At 40.4% G+C, this 17,818-nt stretch overlaps 1 protein-coding gene across 4 annotated transcripts; it reads left to right on the forward strand.

Annotated features, from left to right (window-relative positions):
• The first annotated feature begins 815 nt into the window (after window positions 1-815).
• Window positions 816-6,351, forward strand: LOC134632289 (calcitonin gene-related peptide-like). Of its 4 annotated transcripts, none has more exons than XM_063480959.1 (5): window positions 816-923; window positions 1,929-2,020; window positions 2,918-3,052; window positions 4,826-5,008; window positions 5,213-6,351. In XM_063480959.1, exons 2-4 carry the CDS (start codon window positions 1,935-1,937, stop codon window positions 4,986-4,988), a joined length of 384 nt encoding a protein of 127 aa, XP_063337029.1. In that variant the 5' UTR covers window positions 816-923; window positions 1,929-1,934; the 3' UTR covers window positions 4,989-5,008; window positions 5,213-6,351. The 4 variants fall into 4 exon arrangements, with proteins under 4 accessions (XP_063337029.1, XP_063337030.1, XP_063337027.1 ...); XM_063480960.1 differs by having other exon boundaries at window positions 4,829-5,008; XM_063480957.1 differs by lacking the exons at window positions 4,826-5,008; window positions 5,213-6,351 and adding an exon at window positions 3,867-4,819.
• Window positions 6,352-17,818: the final 11,467 nt, after the last annotated feature.

A 17,818-nucleotide genomic window follows, 5' to 3' on the forward strand; every position in this document is an offset into this window, starting at 1 on the left:
TAGCTCGAGTTGTACTGCAAACAGAGCACAAGCAGAAGCTTTTGTGAGAATGGGACCATGTTTTAAGTGAATCATACTGATAACAGATTGAATTGGATAAGATAACAATTGCACAGTTGCTTTGTAGACTGAAAGTACTTAAACAGAAACTTTGATATGCAAAGTGCCATGACTCTATAAGTTCTAGCGAAGCAGATGATATGGCCTCAAATCAAATCAATAAAAAGATGATTCGATTACATAAGCTGACTGTAGATAGTCTACACTGGGCTGGGTGTAGTGCTGAAGCTGGTGTTATCTGAGCAGCGTTATGAATGAAGAACCTAAGAGTGCGTCACTGTAGTATACATCCATCCCCAGCAGATGGCCCCGCCTGCAAGTGCTTACACGGTTGGGTGGTGTTGTGGGGGAATGTGGGGGGACTTATTGATTTGGCATTTGGGATATAGCATGAATTGTAACATTTTTTTTGAAAGTTCTTAAAATATTTATTGCTGGTGATGCTTCTCCACAGACACCAGTTTGCTTTGCCTCCTATTTAATTAATGACATCAATGCAAATTGGGGATAGCAAATGGTCCAAATGACTGGTGGATTTTGTGAATGGAGCACTTAGTGACTGAGGAATGACGTAAACGCAAAGCCATATCTCTTATTAGTGAGCCAGGACTGAGAGGAGGAATCCCATTGGCTCGCTTTAGCATCAGAGCAATGCGATTGGCTGGCATCAGATAATTAAACACCTACACAGTCAATGCACAAATCCAAGTGGTGGGGTATATAGGCTGGTGCGTTGGCACTGCACACAACAGAATCAAGAGTTGTTCACTAAGTTGAGAGAAAGTCAACTTTATTGTGGTTTGCATAGAGCTTCATAGAGATATATATTTATTTTTTATTTTGCTTGGTGATTATCGCTGAAGGTAAGTGACAACTTTTGATGTTGTGTTAGAAGTTTTAGAACTAGACTGAAATTGTTACTTATAGGGTGGTGGCATGTGTGTGTGTGGGTCAGATGCAATGTGCAGCCAGAGTCATTATGTTAGACGGTGATGTGACAGTGGTGGTTATGGGAATGGAGTGTGGCCACCGGGTCACCCCTGCTCATTTTGTGAAGGTCCAGTGTGCTGCTTCAACAGAAGGAAAGCGTGAATGAGAAGGCAGGCACTCGAAAATGAGAAGAAGCTTAAGTAAAGAAGAGCAAGTGACAGAGGAAAATGGGCAGGAGAAATCAGGGTTGAGTGTGTGTGTGTGTGTTTGAGATAGTGTGTGTGTGTGTGTGTGTGTGTGTGTGTGTGTGTGTGTGTGTGTGTGTGTGTGTGTGTGTGTGTGTGAGTGAGAGAGAGCTGGCAGCTCATTACACTAATGCACTGGTCCCTAAGGGAGCTGGCAAGCATGGAGCCCCCCCCCTTCACTTCTCCTCTTCCAGCATTAGCAAGTGATACATACATCGCACAATGTAGGACCCCTTCCTACCATTACACACACTCACACACACACACACACACACACACACACATACATACACACATGCATGCATACACTCCACACTGGCATGGCACACACCAGGAGCAGCAGCATACGACATGAGAGAACTACCTGTTCTTTGCTCTCAGCTGGATATTTTGGAGGAACAGTCCGTTTTGGAGCCGTGTGTGAGCCGGGGGAGCATTGTTCAGCAGGGGACAAGAGCTGAGAGTAGTAAGCTCAGATGTAGGGCGAACTAAAGCTCGCCTCACAGGGAATGACACTTTTTGCACCTTCTTCCTGACAACACAAGAAGACTAGACAAGGGAAGTTTCTAGTTGCATGCTGGTTTGTAGCTACACTTTTAGGGGATTTGAGATCTTGTATCAGTGGTGTGTGAGTGTGAATGGAAGCACAAGAAGCTGATGTGGAGTTTTGTTTTTTTTTTTCTTGCCGTGTAGGGGACCATGGTTATGTTGAAGATCTCTGCTTTCCTCGTTGCCTACGCCCTGGTCATTTGCCAGATGTACTGCTCACAAGCCGCGCCTGCCAGGTGAGACACACGGAAATTGCCTTTTACACTTCTCACTGTTAGATAAGTTGCTTTTTCTCTGCAACTCAAAAGAAGTACCGCAAACAACCAGTACAAAAGATGGGTAGGGTTGATGCAAAAACAGTATCTGGGAACTTGGACTCTGCAGGTTTAACATTTTTTTTTACTTAAACATAAAATGTTTTTTATTAAACAGGAGAAATAGAAGAAGATGTGAAAGTTGTATAGTAACGCCATAGTGACAACACAGGTTAAATAAATGTGTGTATGCAGACAAGAACATTGTAGTTGTTCTGGTTAGTCTTAATCTATGGCAGCTTTAAATGAAATACATATATTATTTAAATATATGTATTGCTTGTAATACTTCCAATATAAGTGGATAAAGTTGTACTTAAATTAAAAGCACAGGAAACACAACAAATCTAATTCAGTTTTTTATCTATATACATGCATATATCTTTCTATATATCTTTCTCTCTATATAGAGAGAGATATATAGATATATATATTAATTTGAGTCCCCACTCAAGTTCCCCCTCCTGCCCCCCCTTTCCCATGAAGCTATTGATTTTGTAATAAATCTAAAGCTGGTTATACATCAGCTTCTTTCTCACAAGGGGCACTTTCTGCAGATTGTTTCCCCCAGCTTTGGCCAGGGGCCCTCCGACTCAGACGTCATTCCTCTCGGAGGTGGTGACGTCTCTGTTACCCCCCCAGCCCCCACCAGTGCCTTACCCCACCCCAACATCCCCACTCAACCCACCACCCCTCCTTTTTCACTGCAGGTGTAACCCTACTGGAGCATTTCCATTAATGCTGATCTCATTGCCGTTTCCCTCCCCTCAACCACTCTGACCCCTAAACCTCCCCCCTCCACTCCACTTCTAACCACAGACCGGGTTTAGAGTCCATGTCAGACCGAGTCACGCTCACGGACTACGAAGCGCGAAGGTTACTCAACGCCATTGTGAAGGAGTTTGTGCAGATGACGGCGGAGGAGCTGGAGCAGCAGGCAACTGAGGGAAACAGGTACAGATGAATCTTATTTAATTTAACCTTTGAAAATTAGTTTAACATTTCCACCCTGCACAGAAACCACCAGCCAAGGATTTGACTAATGAGAAACTGGAAAGTGAAACTGGTTTTGGACTAAATAAAAAGGTAAAATTTAAAAAAAAAGCTATTTTTTAGAGATGTTATTAGGAAACAAATCCTGTTTCTACTTTAATGTGCTGGAAATACATTTCTTTAGTTCCCCACTTGGGTTCAGTCAGGCCAGGAGGTATGTACTTCTCGGCAGATCAAAGAATAACATCTTACTTTTAACATGTGACTCCAAAAAAACCCAACAAAAAACGAAACCCGATTCTCTGTCATGAGCCTGCCCCCGCATGGATGCGTTTGATTTTGACTTGCGTGGATAGACTACTATTTTGAACCAGCCTGCCGGGCATGTGAACATTGTATGCTTAACAAAACAAATAAGTGTGCATGATGTCAATTAAGTGGAGCTGCATGACAGTGGGAAGCAACTGGTTTCTGTTTGTTCTATGGGTAAAAGGCTGACTGGGGTGGGGGTGGAGGTTCTGATGCATGAGGGGATGGATGACAAGTTTTTGAATGTTGGGAAGGGCAGGGGGAGTGGCATGATGCTGTAAGGACCTGGGATGTTTTTACTTTTACTTTGTTTATACCTGCAATGGCATGAGAAAGAAATGCATGTGAGTGAAATGATGCGTGAATGGAAAGAGAAAAAAAAGCTTAAGAGATAAAGAGCGCATGTTTTTCCCCGTATCTATGAGCCTGTTCTATGCATGTGTTTTGTGTGTCCCCTCCTCGACAGCATGGACAGGCCCTTAACCAAGCGCTGCTCCAACCTCAGCACCTGTGTGTTGGGTAAACTGTCTCAGGAGCTGCACAAGTTGCAGACTTTCCCTCGCACGAACGTGGGAGCAGGAACGCCCGGCAAGAAGCGCAGTGCGCCTGAGAGCGACAGCTATGCAAGCTACGGCGAGACGTTTGAAAGCATCTAAACCCCTTCCTCCTCATCCACCCTTAAACCCGCTTTTACTTTTCCCGCATCTCCTCTTCCTTTGTCATTCTTTCCCCCGTCCTTCTCTTCTGTCATCTTCCTCTCCTCATCCCAGTTTCTTTCTGGAATGGGACGTGCATGCTGATATTACCTGCTTGATTGACATGAAGATTATGACTTTGAACTGCAGTTTTTCAGTTCTTTTTCTCCCCCTCTCCCCCCCATATTTCTTTTGGCAGAGAATGATTTGTCCCTGTTATCTCAGACGATTTTCACAAGTGTAATTCAGGAGCCAATTCATACATCCATCTCTGTGTACTGTATGTGGAGTAATTTGATGGCATTTCAAAGCCCCTGAAACTCAAGAGTTGAGAGCGATCACTTAATCTAAACTTTAATAAATGATCCACTCATGCGACACCATGTTTGTTGTTCAATAAACGTATTTTTCTACCAGGAAGGCTTAGGTCATTTTCATTCTTAGGGACTCTAAAACAAACATTTAGCCACCTATGCAGACAGTCAATGGCCATTTTAAACGATGAGCCTAAATAAGAGTTTTAGAGCCTTTAAAACTTTGTCTGAAGCTATCACCGAGTCCAAAGGTAAGACAAACACTCAGATTCATTCTGTTTTTAAGCTGTAAATCCAAACTTGATGTATTTTCAGTTCTTTGATGTTAGCGTTAATGTGTATAGCTGTGTCTTACATTATTGTATGGATGGCAGTGCCCCAATCTTTTCGTTAACCCCCTTTCTGCTCTCCTGAAGCAGCGTTACAGCACAGAAGCGAGGCTGCAACACGGCAACCTGCGTGACTCACCGTCTGGCGGACTTCCTCAGCCGGTCGGGAGGAATGGGTAACAGCAACTTCGTCCCCACCAATGTTGGCGCCAAGGCTTTCGGCAGGCGGAGGAGAAGCATCCAGATGTGAGCATTCCAATCTGGGAAATGGTAAATAACAACACCTTTTCAATCCTGACTTTCTTTATAGAGTTCCTTTGGTTTCAAGAATTTCAGACTTACAACAACATTTTTTTTTTGATGTCACAAATTGATAAAAATTTTCGACTGTTCAACTTACACACGGACGCTAACCAGCCAGCTTAAATTTACATCCTCTTTCTTTTTTCTGTCTCGTTCATTTTTGTCTTTCAGGGGTTGAGAACCTGACGAGAAAACATCAGAAATAACCTGAGAAGATAAATCAAGAAAAACAAAATTGACCAGAAAATTAACTCTGAACTGGCCCTTTATCCACTCTTTCACATTCCTCCAGGAACAGGGGAAAAAAAAGACCCCACGGGACATCTCCTAATTTTCATCCTGTTAGTGAAGCCTTTTGCTTTTGGCAAATAAGAAAAAAAAAGAAAGAAAAAAAAAAGGCACTTACTTTATGTACATGAACAAATGAACTCCTGAAGAAAGAAAAAAAGTCCTAATCATTCCTCTTTTTTATATTTCCGTATCATTGGAAAATAAAATGAAAGCAGCAGTGGTATCACTTTATTCTTTTCCGCTTATCACCTCGTCAGAGCACATTTCTTCCATGCCAAACCCACTCCCCACTCCCTCACCTCCCAATTTAAGATACATACTTCTGCATTGCTTATAATTCCCTTCCCTCCCGAGGGTACCCTTTTTTCCTGTGTGCCAGAGGGACGCCATTAAAGATCAGCATACCCAAGGCCCCCCCCACAACGGCTGTTGTCTTGTGCCTTGATGTAGAACAATTTACATGAACATGATTGTACAGTTTCTGTTTAGAGACAATAAAGAAGACCCGAGCGAGGATGCAGAAAATGAAGACCAATTAATATTGTAAACAATATTGTGAAAACAAGTTTCAGCAAGATTAAAATGTATTTTAGATACACTCGGGTATGGGGTACTTGTGTTGTTCTTCAAAGGTTTTTAAGCAAGTGTAGAAGGACGCTGACTGACTGTGAAGTTGATTATATAAGGAGAAGTTTATATTTGTATTATTAATACTGATAAATACTGTCCACAAATTACGAATGATGGAATCTCACAGGCAGAGAGCTCTTTGTAAGTCGCTGATTAGAAATCTGACATTATTTCCCACTGACGAATGCACAATCACGTCGTGAAAACATGTAGCACACGTTTATAATTTGGCGAAGTATTGGGAAAAAAATGGAATGCACAGTCATACACACTCCTGTTGCACAGCTGAATGTGTGAACACATCAGTTTCATTGGAAATATTTCTGATGACACCGCAGTGGCATGGATATGTTACAATACATGTTGATACAAGAAATAAAACAGTGCATGGGGAATTGCTTAATAAAATGCAGCCAAACCTGCAGTCAGAGTTGTTCTTTAGCTCCAGTGAAGGTAAATGTTCACCACTTGTTTCAGCACACAAAAGCCAAGTCTTTTTTTTTTTTACAAGGAAGGCTTGGCCATAAATAGTATGTAAGAGATTCAGCTTGCACCTTTGCACACAAGGTTTGTTTTTAATTGTGAAACATTAATGGCTGCGTGATTGAACATTTTGGGGCTCACATGTTTTTGCAGCAAAACTCCAATAGATGGCAACATAATTACCAAAATTTCAGTGAGTCACACAGATCTGCCTCAAATGATGGAAACACTGAAATAGTCATAGTCATAAACTATTTATTCTTTCATTTTCCCAAACAATTAAACAAATGAGGAAGAATATCTGAACCTAAAAAAGAGTGAAAAGCAAAATGAAAAGGCACAAGTAATAAAATGATTCTATGGGTTTTGTGTTTGAACTCCTGTTTGTTTTGTTACGAAGATAAAAACCTGCTGAACTCTCATGTAGTTCTATAATGAAGAGAAACATATAATCCAGGAGTAAATCGAAGATTATTTAATTCTTGAGTGGTCATTTGTAAGACTGAGAAGAGTACAAACTCAAGAAGTACATAAATAAAAGGCTCAAAGAAAAGTGCACATCATTAGTGAGCAACAAAAAAGAGACTCTTGCTGTATTTGGAAAATTATGTAACAGGAAATCAAATATTTAATCACATTAATTGCACAAACTGGAAAAGATAAATATCATACAAATACATTATTACCATTTTATGTTGTATTTTCCCAGGAATAGCATGCTTTGAGTGTACTGCCAGTAGTTTTAAACCATTTGATGTGAAGGGTTTCCAAGCAAAAACACAGACGGAGAACTAAAAACAAAATACTTGAAGGAGGGATAAATAAAGGCCCTTCAGTTTTGGATGGCAAATACGGGATTGCAAGTCGGAAAACTGAGGGGATAATGAACCCGTTCAATAAGGGTGAAAGTAAAAAACAGGATATGGTTGATCCTATTTGGCTGCACGGATGAATGCCAAGTGTGCACCAGAGCAAATGCAAGATATCTGAGTGCATCGTGCACGCAATGGTGTGTCAGTACCATGAAAGCAAATGTACTTTTGTCAAACATCGTATTTAGTTTCTATGAATTACATCAAATCTGCGAGGAAAAATGGCAACCGATCAACATCAGACACGCTAGATCAGTGCTGTAGACATTTAGAGAAATAAATGTTTGGTCTTGATTCTAGCCGCTCAACTGGATGACTTATTATTTCCCCGATGACAGGATATGTCTGACTAATATGTGAACTTATGCTATGGGAGTACAAACAGAAAAGGAGATTTGTGCTTCATTCCTTCTCGAGCCTTCAAACCCTCGTCTGTCAGTTGTTTTTACAGTCTTTCCACTTATTCTCTCTTGCTCTCACTATCTGTCTGCTTATATGCCTGAGGAAATTGCTGCTAAAGTTGAATCCATGCTGGAATCCACATGGAAACTTTTCCTGCATGACAGATAAGGAAAAAAAATAAACCCTATATTCTGATAATTGAGGGATGGTGATAGGTTGAGGGTTGATTTGTGGGTTTGGTTTGGTTTTGGGGCTTTTTTCTCAGCAATAATCTCACAATCTCACTATGCCAATGAGAATAACAGTCATAATGGTATGCAGCTGCTTTTTAATGGGGCCCTTGCAATTGGAAATTAGACAGTTCATATAAGAAAACCAATCATTTGGCCCTCTACTCCAAAGAGAAGAGGCACTGCTTGTCCAATTCCCAGAAATCTACACCACAATCCAATTTCAAAACCTGGGGTTTTGGACGATGCTTCCCTTGAACGATTTATTGGAATAGTTTGAAATTTGTGGAAAATGAGTCATATTTCAATGTATCTTTTAATCCTGGTTATTTCTTAACAATGTTTAATAAAACTTTGTCAGCACATACAAGCAACCAGAAAAATGTAGCTGCCTGGCAGAACTATATTTCCTTCGCCAAGGAGGTTAGGTTTTTGGTAGGATTCTCTCTGTAAACATGATATCTTAAAAAGTTTTGAATGAAAACTAAGTAGGGGTGCAGAGTGAGAGTGCACAGTGGGGTCATGTTAACAATTCATCATAATTTGCCTTACATCGAACTAAGGTCTTCGAGGTCAGCTTGATGATTTATCGGTCAAAAAATTGACAAAAAGTCTTAGACATTAGAAACTATGATTCCCGTGTACTGTCAACATATAGAAAGCACTGTATAAGGATTTTTAAAAAAATCATATTACATTTGACTTTTGACCTCTCCCACATAAGTGGAGATATCATCTGAATTTCAGGAGTGGGACCACTCCTCCTCCACGCCCCCTCCGGCCTCAGGCCCCCCTTCACCTGCTGTTCTCATTTTCATGCCCCACCCTTCCCCCCCATTTTCCCTCTCTTCTCTTCTTCTCCTCTCTTCCTTTCCTTCATTCACTTCTCGTTAGTACATGGGGATCTGCCCGGCCCGGGAGCCGTCGCCAGTCCCCTTCGAGGCCTTACCCAAACCGCAGCACCAGTTCACACTTCCTCATCCGTCATCGCCCATCGTTACCAAGGCTGTGGTCCCAGCTAGTGAAATAATAATAAAACAAAAAAATTGTACTCAAAATAATGTGAAGTATTTTAAAATGGGTTTCAACAAGGCAAATAACAAAAGACACACATTTTCTGACTGCATCACAAACTTCTCAATATTTAAAAAGAACAAAGAAAACAAATATAAAGAAAATTCAATACTGTTCTGTGAAAAGTATTGCCAAGAGAGTGAGCTGCCTTAATAGAGGTTTGCGCTCTTTGCGTGCTCATTTTCTTGATATTGTTTTAATCTATATCCACAGTGTTCACCAAATAAGACATACAATGAGACATTTTCAACAGTTTACCTGTAGTATTTGGTGAAGCATGTAAACTGCTTGTTCCAGAAATATTATAAAGGACGTATCTACTCAAAAATCCAATAAACAAACAAAGCCGTCTTTGGCCAGTCATTTAAACTCAACAAACTCAACAAAAGGTGTCCAGGACTAGAAATTCACATATATTCACTCTCAAAGCAAATGGACGTGTGTTTGAGATCTTGTTTATGACATTTACAGTAATCCTTCTTCATCATCAAAAAATATAGCAACTTATGCATCAGTATACTTGATGCCAAGCTAAATATTTCCTAACTTACTGTTTCATTTTTGTCACATTGAATTCTTTTTTTAGTATGATCATTGTTGTCTTTTTATATATATTAATGTGATTTCCTGCACTTATGTAGCAATAGCATCATAACATCAACAGTAATCACTTAGAAATATTTAAATCATTAGGCACATATATCAGAAAAAATTAAGGAAGTTTAAAATAATGGCTCTGATGTGATTTTGACTATATTTACAAACTATTAAACTGTGTCTGGCTGAGGATTACCTTCACACATCGCAATGTGACTCTCAGTCTGCTTTTGACGCTCCTGTTGGTTTTGCCAGGAAATGAGGTAAGATTTCGGAGGAAATAAGGCGTTTATGTTCAGATTTCAACTAAAGCTAATATTTATCAACACCCTAAAGTATAACAGGCCTGTGTTGTGTGCATGGGAGTGCGTGTGTAGTGGTACCCGCTTCATAAAGTCACATAATAATTATTCACTCAAGAGTACGTAGCAACACTAGCGGCAGCAACCCAGACCAGCTGAGTCTCGGTTGTAATGGGAACCAGCCGACCGCCGTTTATATTTTCATTTTCCTTCCTCATTTTTAAAGCCCCGAGTTTTTCCATAAGGTAGTCATTTCCAAGGCTGACGTGAAACCAGACACCCATGAGTACTCATGGTAAAGGTCCAGAAACAACATAAGGGTGGGCCCAACATCCTTTCACCTTCCCCAATCCCCCCATTCCGTCTTGTGCGACTGTTCCTGAGAAGGTAAACACCCTTTCACTCTGTCAGAAATGAGATTTCTTTCTGCTGCGATGGCAGTTCCTTCAACTGGCGTGCTTTCTTTCTCCCCCTTGTACTTCTCCTCCCCTCCCTCCCTGTGCTGCCACATCTGGAACCCAGCTCCTCATTTATTTATGTGGTCTGTTGTGTTTCTCTCTTCTTTTTTTTCCAAGAGCCTTATTTTAAAGTCCTTTACCTTGTCTTTTTGGCAGTTTCTCTATATCTGATGAGGTCTGCAATTACATCCCACCATAACTGGTCACTCTGCAATTACACGCTCCACCACAGAATCCCCCTCCTGCATCCCCACCTCCTCTCTCTGAAAAGCACCACTGCTCATATGGCAGACCAAAATAGACTAGTTTCATGTCTGTTTGGATGGCAGCCCAGCTGAAACTATGCTCAGCTGCTTGACTGACAGTGGGATGTGGGTTTGTTCTCCTCAAGAAAAACCTTTAAGGCCAGTCACGTTTACACTCTGAGCAGTCTTACTGCAGCAGGCTTCAGAGGTGGTTGGTCCAGCTGGGCACCGAGAAGGAAGACAGAGACTAAGTCACCGTGAATGAAAGCGAAGACACACACGGAGAGTGTGCTGAGAAGTACTACGAGCTGTAACTATGAACCCGACTGGACACGCTTAAAGCTTTCAGTTGCTGACAAAGAGAATGGGTAAGCTTTGCAAAGAGTTCAGTCTGATCTCAAATTCTGGGAATAGTGAAAGGCTTCTGTCAAGGAACTTTGAGCCTTTAAACTTTGGAAAACTTTAGCTTGCATGACTTAGCTGTGAAGCATTCAAATACAAAACTTAAAAGAGAATGCAGGGCATCTGTGGCAGATCATCTGTTTTTTTCCAAGCGCTCACAGACTTTTCCAGTTGGCGATGCTGTTGCAGTGTTGAGCAAGGTGCAGCTGGAAACTCATTAGGGATGTGAATTATTTAAATCTCATAAGCACAGGAGACGTGAAAAGCAACCAAGCTCAAAGTGTCAGATAGGAAAAGGACACAAAATTAAGTTTAGATCTCTAGAAATTCTACAAAAGTGTAAAAACTTTTGAACAGGGCTACTAATGATCAATACATAATACTCATAAGTCGTCAGCATATGTGCTTCCTGTTTTTCACCACCTTGGAACTTAAAATTAATGTTCTTGGAATTTTGGTAAGTCCAGTGTTTGCTCCCCTTTTGCTCTGTTTTTGGTCTCTACCAACCTGATAGCTTTAGCTGCTAAATTCTGCACTATTTTCTTCAGTTTTAACATCAGATTATTGAATAGTGCTACTTAAAGTCATAAAAAGAATCTACAGGATAGAACTTTTTTGCTGAATCAGCCTTCATACAGGCGCTACCGAATGAATCATCAACATAACCTAAGAAAAACAAGTCCTCGCTTTCAAATAACAGTTAAAGCCATCACCATAGCTGACTGACTCGTGCACTTTAACCTGTCTTCTAAATGCTTTTGTTACAATTGAATTAAGTATGAATGGTCCTTTTGGGATTTTTGCGTTTGTGTTTGAGTCACGTTGGAGCTTTCTGCTATAACTGTTTAGAATAGGCTGACCTGGTTCGTGTGGGAATGATGGAAGCTCAGACTCTGCAAAACAACAAAGATTACAGTGAGGCCGGTGGTAATGATGAGGACACATGCCTTTACTACAGGCTTCTGTCTGTTTGTGATGTGGTTTTGGGCAATGTGTGTATGCATGACAAAGGCAATTAGTGACTACATGAGAGATGTGTCATGTTTTTTCATATGAACCCTGAGAGTTTATAGGCGAACAGTGTGGTCTATCACCACGCTGGTCTATTCACCATATCCACTTTAGGAGATGTTACCTGTGTTCTCATTGGAAATGTACGAGTAGAAAAAAAAGACCACTGACCAGCAACATTCAATCTGAATCAGAAGCATTTCATAGACTGTGTAATTATGTGAAAAACAACAGCACACAGGACCTAACGGTGAATCTTGTAGATTCAATACATTATAATAATGCAGTGTTGTAGTGGTGCACTCTTAAATTATGCTCCAAACTTTTCAAAATGAAATCCAGCAAACGATAAACACCCAGTGTTATAAACCATGATCTATAAGTTGACTATTCACCTGAAAATAGGCCAGCAGTACTTGTGGATGATGATCGAACCTAAGCTGTTTGTCATTGGAGAGTAAACATTAATATGAAGTTAAAGCTGAGGTGCAGATTTTTCAATAAGTTCTTATCCACAGACTATAGACTGAGACAGCTACATGATTATTCATTTTAAAGAATGATTTCAACTTCCTTAATGTAGGCTATAACCCAATGTGTTCATTAGGGCTGTCATGATGTTAAGGATCAATGTGAAGCATTAAGAAAAAGTACTGAAAAACTATAAACTCATATTTAAATTTAACAGAATGAAAGAAGTTCTCATCAGGTTACAGCCTGATGAACATACTAAGCACGTGTTTTTTTTAGCTAATGTTTATGACTAGCTTGGCTCCCACCTCATTTTCATTTCTAAGCTTAAGTGCGCTGATGCTAATAAGTACTCTACTGCAGTGCACAAGTACCTAAATGAAAAAAGTCAAAAAGTTGGTTGCCAATCTGTAATTGTAACAGAAAGGAAGAGATTGCTAATCAGTTTTCAGAAACATGGCAATGCCAGGTCTCGCTAGCTAGCTAGTAGCATCATTCCCCCCCCCCCATGTTAAATTAAATAAGTGCATGGTGTACATTGTGTACTTAAAGTATCTAAATACAAGTAGACAAAATGTGCAACAATTCTTTCCTGTGGTTTGGGCCACATAAATTCTCTTACTGGAGATGAATTTAATTATATTAATTTAAGCTGACTGCCATTTTTACATGTAAAATTTATCTATTCGGAGAGGCAGCAGTCTAAACAGAGCCCAGACCTTCCTCTTCCTCATTTTATATTTAAGCAGAACATTATCAAACGTTTATCCTCAGATCACAGGTTATGACTGCTGTTTCCCTTAAATATCTGTTTAGCACTTCTTCTAATAATACAGTACATGGTTGCTTAGGGATAAATCTGCCATGCATTCTCCTCTTGCCTGTCTGATGAACAGCTTAGGAGGGCGTGTTGTGGTCAGCATGAACCGCGCATGCAGGTGTGGCCCTCACTGTGCTGCCACGCTGTTTAATTAGGTTTTCGGGTGTGGAATATCAGGGTTTCCGCTGTAAAAAATCTTGTCTCTCCACAGTCTCACCCCCACACATTGTCCTGTCACATTAAAAGAGTGCCAGTCTAGATGAACAGTTACTGTCACTGAGGGTGTGGCTGCTACTAAATCTGGAAACATGAAGCTGCACTTGACTCCACGGAAGTCTGGCTTTTGAGAGCTCATTGCCAAAGCATTATGCAGTCAGAACCGTGTCTGTGATGCTGAAGTGGTTTTATACTGAACATGAGAACTTCTTTCATCTATCAAAAACTGTCAAACCCTTTCAGTATATTTGCTCCTATAATTAAAGGCTCCTTAAAGTTGCTGACAACAAAGTCATTCTCTTTCAAGACTATATTACATGCCTGAAAGTGGACTTGGTCCAGTCATTCTCTACGATCAGCTTCTTTCCTCTGGATAAACTAGTTTCTTTCTTTGTAATTTATTTCCATTTTCCAGACCCTCATTCATGCTTCTGTGTGGCCTTGCTGGAGTCAAGAACCGGTCATTTTTGTTCTCCTCCCACTAGTCTGGTGCTTCCCCAGAAGCTATTTCTCATAGAGCCAGGACTGCTTTCTCACTCATGGTTCAGGAGCCCAGGGTTTTCTTCAGAGAAAACAGAAGTAGTACAATTCATTGGTTGCAACAGTCTTATATTTTTTGGCTCATATTTTTAATTCATTCATACTGTTCTTCAGTAAATAGGAAAACATAATGAACCGTCTGTTAGAGAGCATCTGGATGGCTAATGCTTGTTGTTATAAAACACATTTTAATGTATACTTTGCAGAAACTATGGCTCACACTATTAAGGAATAGAGTTATTGGGAATTACTACAATTTTTTGCTGATATTTATTAAAATAAATGGAACAAAGGAGGAAAGCAGGAAGAATTATGACAATACTGCATTTTGCAGAAGACTATAACTTTGTGGGAAAAAAAAGGTTGATGTCTCTGGAGCAGCTGGGTAACAGCTGCTCAGGCAGCAGGAGCAGGAGGAAGAATATAAGCTCCAGGAATGGGGTGGAAGGTGGAGACATGAAGATATTTCTCATAGTAGATTATCTCAAGCTAAGCTAAATTACTGAAATGTAATGTATAAATCGAACATGACAGAGTGACTACTTTGTTCAGAGTCAGCGTTCGACCATGGAGAAACAAAGATATCTGTAAATTGTAATAATTGCAGTACTACATTTCTGGCAACACCGATAATGTGGTATATGCCGCCTTCCAGTTACCTCGGAAGTTGGATGTTGGAACTCAGAGGGACAACAATAGTGAGTTCTGGTAGTAAAGTTGGAAAAGCACGAAAAACAGGATTTGCTTTGCTTCTTAGCTAGGTAGAGCCATTCATACATCAGTAGCAAAACAGACTATTCTGACTTAATCCCGAAATGCACTAATAGCATGTTAGTGCATCCCGGCAAGGAGCTCCTTTTGTGTCTATCTCGTCTTCATCAATGAAAACTGTTAAAAAAAAAAAAGTAGAAAGGAAGAAATTCTCTGCAAAACTTCTGTATTTAATTTAAACAGAGAAATCACTTCTTGAGATTATACATATTTTGCACATTTTATGCAACTTCTGCAATAAGTATGAAAATTTGTAACAATTTTGAACCCACACCATTGTCACTGACTTTGTGCTGTTGAAAATCCACATGTGGCACATGTACCTCTTTGACGCTACTTTATTGTGGGTAATGCTAACTGTTGACACATCACTGCAACAATGTTCATGACTCAGTGGAGACCCTCTCTTCAAAGTATGGACTCAATTAGAAGAGTGCAGGTATAAATTTTTGTGTAGGTGGGCCCAATATGGCAGACACATGGGGGCCCAAGACTGAAAGATAAATCAATATGAGACTGGTTGAATTAGAGCATCAGTTTGAAGCTTCCCTTGAGTTAACCTCTTTTTCTTTGCTCCGTCCGTTTTTCTCCCCTCATCTCCATCTACTAATTGGAGGAAGGTCATGGCTTGCTGAGCTTTAGGCTGCTTTTTCTGTCTTTAGTTCAATTGACATGTGCTATATCTGCTCTCTGGCCCACTGTTTTGGTCCACTGGGGAGATCATGAAAGGAAGTGGAGGCTTCAGTATGTCCGTGTTTGTTGTAGGATTCAGAAAGGTTACCGCTCACTCCTCTTTGTGAACAAGCCTTGGTGGTGTTTGGGAAAACCTTGGGGAGTCTTGACAGCTTGCTACTCCTTCGGTCTAGCAGTGTCATTTTCTGTTTAGATAACCTCTGCACCCACTCTGCTTTTGTCAGCTTGTGGCTTGCATTGATTTATACAACGGAGACAGACACTCAGCAGCTTTCAGATTCGAATTTTAAAAGAAAGGCCATTATTATGTCCAAAATATTCATGTTGACCATTTCAAAATCAAGTATCTCGTACCCACAACTGAATCAGTGGGTAAGAAAATTGACTAATGTTAGACTAATGTTAGTTTGGGATCTTTCATTCTTTTTCTTTTATGTTCCTTTTAATTTGAACTTTTAAAAATAAATGAAAAAAAGAAAGAAAAAAGAGGGTGAGGTTAAATGTCCACAACAATTCTACCAGCGGTGGTGTTACACCTTTCTAAATGATGCATATCTCATTTTAAAATCACACTTTTTTAAAGCATGAGAATATTCTTTATATCTTAAATGAGAGTTAGCAGCTCTAACTGTTTTTCAGCTCTAATTACGCAGAAAACTGCATAAAACTGCTGCATGTTTACTTTTCATGCCCAAAGTACAAAAAACAGCACTGAAATGTCTTTTAGAGGTGCCACATGTGTGCACGGTGGGTACACATGGAGCTTTTCCTGCATACCTTGAGATTTTTGCAGCCGATATTTACTTATCAACATGACCACTTGTGTCGTTCACCCTGCACTTTTAATGCAGCGGCGGAATAACAGTTAGAGGAAAAACAGTCTTGAAAAGTTCCACCCTACCCTGAAGTGGTTCTTGTGTTCCTTTGCTTAGGTCTGGGCAGCAGACCTATCCTCCACCCAGGATTCCTAGTCTTCTCTTCCTTTCTCCCTAAACCCACACATGGACCCAGCCCACCTAATTTACTCCCACCTCCTAATGTCAAACAGCTGTAGCCTTGAGTAGCATGGAATTACTGCTATTGCAGCCCTACTCCCATTCATGTGTCCATTCTTTTTCTCAGCCATTTTGCGTGTGGTCCCTAATATCGCATCACTCACATGCCCAAATACGGTGTGTAACTCAGCCTTCCTTTCACTGGTTTATTTATGGTCTGGGCACTGGATATATAGGGCATGAATTTACATTGCAGGTGGCTGTGGGTGGAGATAGCTGAGCTGACAGGTGATGATAAATTCTTCATACAGTGTGCTTCACTCATACCTTCTTGCAGCCGCGTGGTCTCCCTGACATGTAATGCAAAGTCATAACTGGTCCAATGCCATTTCCACGGCACTCCATCTAGCTGAAGGAGCTGTGTGACATAACTGCCATGAGGTCACTCTGTTTGTGATTGATAGCAGGAGACTGGGAAATGATGCTGAGGCTTGAAAGCTCTTGCTGTGGTTGGGAATCTGCTTCAAAGGAATGTTTTGGCCACATGTCAGAAGTCAAACGTGGCAGCTGATTTTCAGGGATTTTGTTGGTCTTAAAATCTGTAGCTTGATGCACCTGTATATTTTTTTTTCTTTAAACTGCTACACCCCCATGGTAACTTGTTCACTTACTATTTTATAGAGTTTTCTCCTTCGGCTTGTGGCTTTACTGAGATCTCGTGCTGAGTTTGAGTGGCTCCACAAAGGCAGCTGAGAGTTCAGTGAACCCTCACGGTTCCACATGCACACTCTTTGAGTTGCTGTGTTGATGTTCTGCACATAGTTAATCAAAAAGCGACGGCTAGTTAAGGATTATTTGGCAGAAAACCACCAGGTTAGGTTCAATGTCATTTTTATATGCCAGACACTAACATTAAGAGCTTCTTCTTTCACAAATATCTGCTTGTGTAAAAAGCGTATGGTAAAGACGTTGGGAAAAAAAACATATAATCACAAGGAGATAGATAGATAGATAGATAGATAGATAGATAGATAGATAGATAGATAGATAGATAGATAGATAGATAGATAGATAGATAGATAGATAGATAGATAGATAGATAGATAGATAGATACTTTATATTTCCCACAAGGAAATATAAACAGCAGCAGGGCAAAGAATAAAAATAGTACAATCTACAATAAATAAACAGCAAAGTTGAAGTAAAAGTGGTTCTAGCCTTGTGTGATTCTGTTGGCATCTCTGGCACTGATGATCTGTCTCTGGAAGTAGTG

The sequence above is a fragment of the Pelmatolapia mariae genome, linkage group LG7 (genome assembly GCF_036321145.2).
Source record: "Pelmatolapia mariae isolate MD_Pm_ZW linkage group LG7, Pm_UMD_F_2, whole genome shotgun sequence".
Classification (NCBI taxonomy): domain Eukaryota; kingdom Metazoa; phylum Chordata; class Actinopteri; order Cichliformes; family Cichlidae; genus Pelmatolapia; species Pelmatolapia mariae.